The 10,265-nt window shown below is 52.4% G+C and overlaps 1 protein-coding gene across 1 annotated transcript; it reads right to left on the bottom strand.

Moving 5' to 3' along the window:
- Positions 1–360: 360 nt before the first annotated feature.
- On the bottom strand, positions 361–9,532 carry AP2M1 (adaptor related protein complex 2 subunit mu 1). Its single transcript, XM_082693087.1, has 11 exons — positions 9,406–9,532; positions 7,254–7,370; positions 5,131–5,396; positions 4,302–4,384; positions 3,554–3,689; positions 3,321–3,462; positions 2,701–2,820; positions 2,460–2,595; positions 2,271–2,368; positions 1,652–1,763; positions 361–986 (listed from the first exon to the last, which is right to left on the bottom strand). Exons 2-11 carry the CDS (start codon positions 7,325–7,327, stop codon positions 852–854), a joined length of 1,302 nt encoding a protein of 433 aa, XP_082549213.1. The 5' UTR covers positions 7,328–7,370; positions 9,406–9,532; the 3' UTR covers positions 361–851.
- Positions 9,533–10,265: the final 733 nt, after the last annotated feature.

Genomic DNA, 10,265 nt, shown 5'->3' with positions numbered 1-10,265 from the left:
AGTTGCTTGGGATGGAGGGAAAATCCAAATGTAAACCTTGCTTAATCTCTGCTAATAGAAATTACCTGCCTAAAGCTAAAACTGAACTAGGGAAAGAATCCCTACACTCAGGGAATTGGAATCAGGTGGAGCTGCCTGCCCTTGAGGTTCTGTTTTGGGGAGACAGGAGACCTGGGGTAATACCAGTCAGGATAAGGGCTTGGATAACCTTGAAGGGCCCAACAATCGGCACAACACAAGAGAAAAGCCTTAAGACAGTTCAGAATATAAAATTCTACTCATGCAGGCAGCATGAGGTTTGGGAAGAGCAATCCCATCAGTCCCCCTCCCCATTGAGCTTCCACATTAACACTTAGCAACTCCGCTCTACAGTTTATTGGGTTTATAACTGGACAAAGTCACACGTGTACAAAATGAAGCTCACACTATCCCAAAGCAGAGTAGGGATTGAGGGCTGGGGATCCGTTACTGGCCTTTGGGGGAGCTCCGAGGTGAGGGGCAGCCAACCCTCCCACTCCAGAGAGATGTGGCCACAGGGGAGGGGAGGAAAGGGAGCCCACCTGGCTTTGGTCAGAGAACAGAGAGCCTGGCAAGGGCCAGGGCAGACAGATGGATGGTGGAGTAGGAGCCCCAGAAACCACCCTGCCCAGGGAGCCCAGGGAGCCCAGGGAGCCCAGGGACTGCTCCACCAGTCCCGCTCGCAATGTAGTTGGTCCAGACCTAGACTCAGGGGCTGGTGCAAAGGGAAGGCAGCAAAGCAGGAGGGAGGAGACACTGAAGTATGGTGGCCCAGGGCACCCAGACCCACGGAAAAGGGCGGGTGGGGAGGCAGGCTAGCTGCTACTAGGCAGCTAGCAGCGGGTCTCATAAATGCCACTGCGGCCAATGTAGCGCACCCATTTGATGACATCATGGTCGCTGTAGTTCAGCTTCGGTTCAAACACCTTCAAGTAGCGCACCTTGAGCCCAGAGGGTGCGAATGGCACCTGGGTAAGGGACAACTCCAGTTAGGGATGTGGTCTTCCTCTCACAACTACTCTCCTCTAGGAAGTTCTGTAGCCTTGACCTACCTACTTCATCTCTACTACAGGTGTCTGAATGATTGGGGTCCTGAAAGAAGCTGGGGAAAGCTTAAGAAGGGTCTTCTTAAAAGGTTATTAAAGAAGAAAGCGTATCCAAGAGTAACGTAAAATAACCACTTAGGTCTGAAATCAGGCCCTGCCTGTGATAACTTGATTTAATTCCTTTAAGCAGCAGGTGGCAGCAACCAAAGACTCACTGTAGAACACACTGATCCTGCTCAATAATATGGGCTTAAAAAATAAGGTGGAGAAAATTTTATGTCTAACATGCATAAAGCAAAGTCAGCCCATTCTCCTGTCTGTAGATAAACTTTGTCTTATTTGGCATTCCATCTAAATTTTTCCAAAAAATTGTTTTTATGACAAGCTTTAGAAGTCAGATTTTTGTCAGTGTGGATAGCAATTTCTAGTAAGAGGCCTGAAGGGGGAAGGAATGGGTCTATGAATTAAATCATTTCCCCTGCCTAGGTCTCATCTGCAGGTAGTAAGGTGCAGAATTTGACCTAAACAATCCTAAGATCTTTCTTAGCACACCCTGCCATGGCTCTAAGGCCTCTCCTTTGCCATACCTCAAAGTTCATGGAAATGGGGGGTCGAGCCCATTTCTTCTTGTCATTGGTGGGCAGAAGTTCAATCTCAGCGCTGATCTGTGATTCCTTCATGCCTGCCATGCGCTTGATCCTGGGAACAGAGGGGCAGTAAGCAGCAAGTGCCCCTGATAGCTTGGAGGAGTTTTAAGGTGGAGGGTACCTTTTTGGAGGGGTACGGACAAGGAAACTGAGGAGCATGTGGGAGGTGCCAGGACAAACAGTATGGGGAAGACCCTGCTAAGCACGTGCAATGGAACCTTGGGCCTGCTACTCCTTTGGCACTGTGGGCTGCAGTTTTAGCTTAAATACACAACATGCTATCCCCTGCTAGTTCACAGAAATATTCCAGGGGAAAACATGGAAGCATTCCGATAAATGCATGCATGCACTCAAATGCGGGTGTGTACACTTTTACACAGAGGTATGGGGCTGACAGCATAAGTAGAGGCTCCTGGAAAAAGATAGGCACCCCCCGCCCAACACACACACACACACACAACACACTCACTCTCTCTCTCGCCCAAGAAAATGAAGGTAAAACTTAAAAGAGGGTTCAAGGAATCTTGAGACCTGTAGCGGCCTCATGAAGGAGACTCACTTCCACACAATGGCGTTCTCGCTGGCCTTGTACTTGGCCTTCCCCTTCATGCAGATCACCTGTACCCCACTTGTGTTCAGTGGGGTTGGGATCCTCACCTACAAGTGAGGGAACTCTGTCAAGCCCTGACATCAGCTGCTTTTATACCCAGAGACAGTGCTGCTTCCTCCCCAAGTCCCTTGTTCTCACCTCAATCTTCTGAGCCAGTAATGAAGGCTTGAAATTGGACTTGATGACCACCTTGACCTCCAGTTTGGTGCGTCCCACTTCTCGCACTAGTGGGATCACCCGGAAAGGAAGGATGATGTCCTTGGTGGTACGATACCTTTAGGGGTTGGGAGCAAGGTTGGCACAGCAAAGCCTGTCCTCCTCCCTCCCCCCATTTCTCTTGGCCAGCAGCACCCCCTGCCTCCTCACACCCCAGTGGCACCTCATTAGCTCAAACTCTCCATCAGGTGGGATGAAGCTGATGCTGCGTTCAGAGTCAAACTTGCTGAGTCGCACACACTGGTGGAACGTGCAGTCATCGATGGCAATTGATTGCTTTCCACTGCGAGCAGGGGCAGAAGGTCTCCTCGTTGGTACAGAAGAGTGGCAGGAGAGGGTTGGCTGGGAGACTATCCCACCCCCAAAGGCTGCCATATCCTGGATGAGGCCTGCACTACAGACTGGAAAGCTACCAGAATGCAGCTTTCTGACTCAGGGGTCCCTGGTGCTGATTTACGGAGAGTGGGAGCTTTACAAGCTCATCTCTGGAGAACTCTGTTGCTTGGGACCCAGAGATTTCAGGCACAATGGGAGGCCATCAATATGTATAGAAGAGTCTCAGCCCTGGGGATCAAACAAAGGGGTCTACTCTTGAAGTAGGATGAGGACAATCTTCTCATCTCTTGTAAGCACAGATGTCAAGAGTAACCAGGCAAGCACACCCTTGGGAAGAGGGAGTCTGCATTACTGCAGAAATGGTATCTTGAAGGAACCTGTGATAGACCAAGCCCTGCTCAGCCCTCGAAGGTCCACCCTCTCCCACCAGCAATCCCGCTCAGGCACCTCTTGCTGGTTTCATCAGCTGTGCCTTTGCCTTGCTTCTCAATGACAATCTTGTCGTTCATCCCAAACTTGCACTCAGGCATGCCACTCAGGTAGCTCTTCATCACCACCCGGCCTGACACATGGGCGCTCAGCACTTGCCCTGGTGACAGACAGACACATGGGAACATGTGAGTTAGGACAAGAGTGCTGCCCTAACCCTGCCCCCCGGCTCATCACAAGCGGGCTCTCACCCTGGGGGGACATGAGGAGGTTCACACTCTCCAGCACGTCCAAGAAGAGCTCATTCCGGCGGTACTTGATGCCCTCCCGCCGCCAGCCGATCTGCCCAGTCACCTGGCTGGTGATCTGCGATTGCTCTTCCTTTGTCTACATGGGGTGACAGAGAAAAACACGAATGGCCTCATTCCCCTCCACCTTTAAAGACCCTGTCTCTATCCCCACTCCACTCTCACCCAAACTCCCTTCCTCCCTTGCCCCCATGCTGCCAATAACTCATCATCCCCATGAGCTCCATGTGGCAGGGCCTGAAGAAAGCTGTAAAGGTGAAGCTGAGGGAACTGCTTACCTGATGCTGGAGGCCAAAGGGCCAATGTGATGCCCACAGGAAGCAGTAGGAGAGCACAGATGGGAAGAGGCAGGCAGAAAAGGAGGAGAAGGCAGATATAAGATCTGGACCCGAGAGGAGGGCCCACTCTCTCCCTTTCTGAGGAATACCAGGCCTCCAGGGCAGCCCACACCCTTCCTTCCCCCAGTGCAGAAGGAAACTGCTTGAAGTGTATTCCCAGTAACAGGGATGCTGAGTTGGCTGCTCCTAGGGTGGAGGGCCACATGAGGCAAAATAGGCCTGCAATCACGGTAGAGGGCTCAAGCCAGCACTTCCTGTCAGAGGCGGGCTCTTGAGTCATCTGGGACAAGGCTGTGAGGGGGAAGCTCAAGGTAGATGGGCCCCACCCTTGCTGTGGCTATCCCACTGAGTACCTGGCTCTTGATACCCTGCTGGGTGATGAAGGTTTTCAGTGCGCCTGTCTCTGAATTCTGTGGATAGCCAAAATCCAGGATCTCTGCAAAAGGAAGGGAACCATCACCCCCTGGAAAAAACTGAAGGCTCCTTCAGTCCAGTCCCTCCCCTGGCCAGGACATATCTGGCCAGCACAGCTCTAGAAGACCATGGGATCATCTGTGGCAATGTCCTCTGGCTTTGTAGCATTTACTCTGGGATTTGTGCTCCATAAGAAAACATACTTAAAACATCAGATTTTTTTCACAGAGAAAATCAGAAGAATCTCATGGCTAGTGCATGAGAGATCAAGAAGCACTGAGACCTTAGAAAACAGACTCTGGGGAAGATGGAAAGACTCCCTTTAATCATACCCTACAGAGGAACAGAGATAATGCAACCCCAGAAGTCAGTAATATCTCACTGTCCTTCAGGCTCTGAGGTAGCTGTTGAGACAGAAAGCTGGAAGGACACTCAGTGAACTAAGGCCCAAACCACAAAGGTAAGAGGGAAATGTGCTTAACTGCAGGAGGCCCAGCTACCAAGCCCCCCACTTAGATTCCTAGCCCTCTGAAATATCTTTTGGTCCCCCACCCCCTTTCCCCACCTCTACTCACTAGCCTATTTCTGTGTTCTACTTCAGAGCAGCCTTTAAGGCTGAATTTAGACTGGCCGCCTCAAGGCTCAAAAGACCAGACAGGAAATAAAGTTCACAGGACACTGGAGGGAACCTCACACATGCTCCCTACCTCCAGGCTAGGCCCCATCAGGTCCATCCCCACCCTAGGCCCAACACCCTCCCAGCCTCACCATCCAGCAGCTCATATATGAGCACAAAATTGTTCTTGATGTTCTCTTCGCTGATCTTGCCGAAGTAGGCAGCCATTACGTCACACATCTTATAGAGGAATTCGAAGACCATGGCAGCATTGACATTCTGCTTGGTGACAGCTGCCAACCAGATGTTGGACCGCTTAACATGGAAGAAACTGGTGCGAGCGATGTTGGTGACGGGGCTGCGCACCTGCTGCCGGGCGTGGATAACATTGACCCGAAAAGCATCCACTGCATTCCTCCTGAGGAAAAGGGTACACAGGGGCTGCTCAGCACCCCATCAAACCTCACTCCGTGGGGACATTAACCACAGCTGTTAACAACCTTTCCCCACACCTTCACTGCTTAAGTCTGACATGTACTCTGAAGCCAACGCCTAAACCGCTGGGGCAGTGCCCTTGTGGCTCCCAGCAGAAGCATGGGAGTAGGGCCAGAGCAGAGCTGGTGTCTGAAAGCCACCAGAGTTAGGGAAATCAGGTGGGAATGACAGGACAGGCATACCACTAATAAAGTGAAGTCCATTAGGCTTAAGGAGGTATATTCCTGACTCCCAGACCTGGCCCCAATTTCCCAGCTGCCACCTCTCTAGTTTCTCAGTAAGCTCCAGGCCCAAATTAGAAAGATACCCTGCTCCTTCTTCAGTTCTCCCACTTGTGATCCTACCAGTGGGGAGGCCTGGCTCTTGCAGAAGTGAGACAAAGCCAGCATGACTTCAGAGAAGGTTCTAATCAATTGAGGAAAAGGCACCAAGGGGCCATGGAGCTGGACATTCATTCCTGTCCAGGGTCCAATTCCAGGACGAGTTCAGGGAATGAAAACAGATGAAGAAAACAATGATGGGGGGCAGGGCCCCCCACCCACCTGTGCCTGGGTGGCAGCTTGATAGGCTGCTTACCTATTGCTACGGCAGCCAATGAGATGGGATGAGAGAAATGACGCCAGCAAGAAGAGGAGAGTGGCAGCAACGAGAGAGAGGATTAGACACACAACACACTGGGGCAGGCAGCACACACCATGAGGTGGAAGCAGACGAGCAACAGGCAAGGAGCAGAAAGCACAGCAAGGCACGCAAGACAGTATGTGCCCTGGCTTAAGCAGGTTCATCCAGGGCAGGAGAGGGTGCAGATGGGTACAGCCAGCCAGGTTCAGGGAAGCCAGGCACTCCCACAACTCTAGTTCATGCCCACCACCACCCAATGGACAAATAGCCACAAAGGCCAGGCCAGCCCATTAGCCACAGAGCTGGGAGCCAAGGAGCTAGGGCACTACAGCAAGCCCATTCTATAACTATCTGTCCTAAGCTCTTAAAGGAAGAAAAACAGGGCAGCACAAACCAGAGGAGCCTAATTTCATTAGAGCTGCTGAGGCTAGGATGTGTCCCCTCACTGAGGAAAGAACAGTGGCATGCAGGGTGGGGCAGAATGAGAAGGCAGTCTGTGCCTCCTTGTTAAGGTCTGAGGGACCCCGAACAAGGAGCTCTTCCAGGTCTACTGATAGGCCAGAAAGGGCTGCATGGCCTCCCTGCCCATCCCTCAGTGACCCTGAGAGTGCCTCAGGCTTGCTCACAACCTCTCTTCTAGAAGTGGCCCAGAGGAATTGAAAACAGCTGAGTCAGCAGCCTGCCTCCTCCCAAGAAAGGGAGTGGGAGTGGATCTGGCGGCCTGCAGAGGCTTTCAGAAGAATTCAGTGAAGGCTCTCACCATGTGAAGGGCTTCTGAGACTTATATGGACTAGTACCACTTGCCTGGCCACTAACTTTACCCCCTGGAGAAAGATCTCCCATCCCCTCAAAGGAGGAATTAATTTGCCAAGGCAAAAGCACTCATCTCCAGCAACTAGGTCTGTCACTAAGGGAAACAGAAGGCAGGAAGGGCAGGAGTTCCTAAGACTGTGGAGGCCACACAATTCCACAGGTCCCGCCTATTGCCAGGCCAATACCACCAGACTTAATGGGAACCAGGCTGTATTAGCGAGCTTCTAGGATGCAGCAAGGGGTGGGGTGGCCCAAGTCAAGACTCTGGTAGGAACCGACCTGCTCTTGCATGCTGGGAAGGAGGGATGAAGGGTGGGGGCACAGCTGGTTCAGCCAGGGGACTCACCCGATGTCATCTCGGTAGACCCGGGAGATGAGCACCTCCCCCTTGTGATTATAGATGAATAAGCCTCCAATCATGGCGGCAGCTCAGTCTCCAAGGCCCATCGCTCTGAGAACAGACCTAAGACAGGCGGAGGCAGGGTGAGGGAAGGCCTGAGAACCTCGGCCAACATCCCCTGTGGGGCTGTGCAGGTCACCAGCTGGGCTTTTTCTCCTGACTCAACCCTCCAGTAAGTGACCCTGAAGTCCTCCCCAGGCATGCCCCTCCCCTTAGCCAGGCTCCAGTTCCTGTTTATCTGACACTGGAAAGGAGAAAAGAAATGGAGAGGGACTTGGGCCCAGGATTCTAAGGCCATTTTGATCTTCCCTTTTCTGGGGCTGAGCCCAAAGAGTAGCCTCCCCCACCCTTCACAGTGCTGAGCTCAGCACGGATCCTTTTTGGCCCCTTCCTGTGCAGACTCTCACTCAGATTCTAGCCGGTGAGTCACTGTGAAGGCCTGCCTGAGGCTGCAGGAATGGCGGTAGGAATTACTCCACTTGGTTCAGGCCTGGGGCCCCCAGGCACGGTTTAGGAGTACCCGGTCTCTCAGGCTCCACTACCCTTCTGAGAAGACGGCAGGGCCTGAACCTGCGGCTCTCTAATTCACAGAAGTCTAAACATTCCAGGAAAGGGTGTGCAGGACGTGGGGAGGAGAGAACGGAGGCCTTAGGCCCTTACTCCAACCCAGGAGTGTGGCTCCAACCAATCCCAGGCAGTCAGATAAGCAGGCATAAGAGCAGAGCAGAAAGGCCCAGCCCTGGCAGGCTACACTTCAATGACCCAAGCTTATTAGTTATTTTTAACCACCTCCCTTTCAAAAAGGGAGGATCCCTCTCAGCTCCCAAATGCAATAAAAATTGGGGGTAGGGGTACAGGTTCATAAAACGAAGAGATCAACCCAGCTGAAATTCTATGATTCCAGACCCATGACATAACTCATTTCTGTCCTGAGTACCTACAAGCAAGGAGTGGAATACGTGAATTATCCAAATTATTTGGGTCAAACTAACTCAAAGTGTTTGCAAGGAGAAAAAAGGTTCATTTAATTCTAGATTTCCTGAATTAGCTCTGGTATTAATTTTACAGGGCAGAGAGAGTTTAGCAGACTTTTCTAAACTGGAAAATAAAACCAATTACTGTGGCCATCAGGGTCTCCAAAACTCAGTGAGAGGCTCTCAAGGTGGTGGTGGATACATTTTACCCCTTGGCCCAAAGAGGCCGAGAGAAGAAATGCAAAATGGAGGTAGAGCCCTGGGCAAAGAAGCAAGTTCACAGGTATCAAGTGGTAGGGACCTCAGAGCACCACAGGAGCAGAGGTGGGGGCCCGGGACAAGAAGGGAATCCTGAGTTAAGGGGAAAGACTGGTAGAAACAGCCGGGCGGTCTACTTCAGGTGAGGCTGCAGCAGCAGAGGCCTGGGGTGGGGGGTGGGGCAGCGTTACATCTGGACGAAGGAGTTTCCCGTGTGGCAAAGGTCAAGCCTTTGAAGAGGAAAAACAGCAGGGAGAGCCTGACAGTGGTGAATAAGGGAAAGTTGGGGCTGCGTAACCTGCTTTGGGGTTCAAGCGTAGAGGCATGAGCGGGTGGTGGGCTTTTCTCCCTGGGGAGGAAGACATCGCGGGAAAAAAATGGCTCCACGGGGGTGCGGGGGCTGTCACAGGCCTGAGGAAGAAGAGCCGCGGGGTGTCACTCAACTGGGGGGAGGGGATGCCGCAGGGTGGGAAGCCTGTCACAGTCCAGGGAGGCGACACAAGGGGGTGTCACTGTCCTAGGGGACGGGGAATTGTCCTTGCGCTGAGAGGAGAAGCGCAAAGGAACAGGAGGGTTGTCACGATCCCGGGTAAGGGGGCGCCGTACAGCGTCCCAGCTCTGAGAGGATTCCAGTAAGTCTCTCTCTCCCGGGAGGCGCCGGACGGGTCAGGTGGAGGGCGCCGCTCCTTGCCCGTCCCGCAACCGCGCCCCGGGCGCCCCCGCCCCGCCGTCAGCTCCCTCTCGATCTGAAGGCTGAAGCCACTCCCTGGTGTGGGCAGCTTTCCGCGTAGCGCAGCGCAAGGAAAGGCAAAGCTGGGCAGCGAGGTAGGCGTTCTCTCTCACCCTTGGCCAGATCCGGAGCTTACCTGGTGTCCGCGGCCCCCTGCTCGGCCCGCCGGGCCACTCTCCGGATCCCAAGATGTCCGCCCGCCCCCTGCTCGCCAGCCCGCTGCCTCGGCTTTCACCGCAGTGCCGCGGCCCCGCCCCGAACATAGTTGCGCGTGCGCGTCCGGCGGACGCGCCGACTACATATCCCGTCAGGCCCTTCGACCTTCTCTTAGCAATTTTAAGCTTCCTATGTTCAGTAAAACTACAACTACCGACAGGCTTCGGCGGGTAGGAGTGCTGTGAGTAGGGATAGGAGGGGCTTTATCCAGCCTTTCACGAAATACAGATCCCATCATATGCTGCTCCACTGACTTTATTTTCTCCGCTGAGCATTCTGGGAATTGTAGTCTGCAATCCATCCTGGTCCTATTTCAGTGTTTAAGACAGCTTCAGAGGATTAATGCCATTTGTTGAAGCCCATCTGTTAAGCCTTAGATTGCTGCAGGCCTTTTCTGTCTCAGGAGTCCGAGGACTGGCTGTGCTCACTTTACACACACACACACACGACTTGGCAGAAATGTTTGTACTGAATTTCCTGCTTTCTACCACCACCTCTGATTCTCTAAGAGTTTTTCATCAAATACTTGTTCCAGACATGAGCCCTTTCCCAGGGATCATTACCCAAGTAAAAGGGCAGGGAGTGAGGAGGCAAATACTTCTAAGAAACTAGCCGAATCTTTTCAAGAATGTCTGTTCTATCCCAGCTATTTATACGTATGTGACTTCTGGAGTCCAGGACCTGTGTGTCTTCTAGTGACAGCATATATGTTGCTTTAAAAACCGTTGGCAAGTTTATTTATTTACTCTTATTTATTTTTTAAAGGTTTTATTTATTTAT

Source organism: Mustela nivalis (assembly GCF_964662115.1).
Source record: "Mustela nivalis genome assembly, chromosome: 1".
Classification (NCBI taxonomy): Eukaryota; Metazoa; Chordata; class Mammalia; order Carnivora; family Mustelidae; genus Mustela; species Mustela nivalis.
This window is presented reverse-complemented; position numbering and strand designations above follow the sequence as displayed.

What these genes read in the sequence shown, in the direction of transcription:
- AP2M1 (XM_082693087.1), bottom strand. Translation starts at nt 7,327, where the DNA reads ATGATTGGAGGCTTATTCATCTATAATCACAAGGGGGAGGTGCTCATC. An exon ending in CATATATGAGCTGCTGGATG is followed by an intron (nt 4,385 to 5,130) that starts GTGAGGCTGGGA and finishes TTCCTTTTGCAG; the next exon opens with AGATCCTGGATTTTGGCTAT. An exon ending in GAGAACGCCATTGTGTGGAA is followed by an intron (nt 1,764 to 2,270) that starts GTGAGTCTCCTT and finishes CTCTGTTCCCAG; the next exon opens with GATCAAGCGCATGGCAGGCA.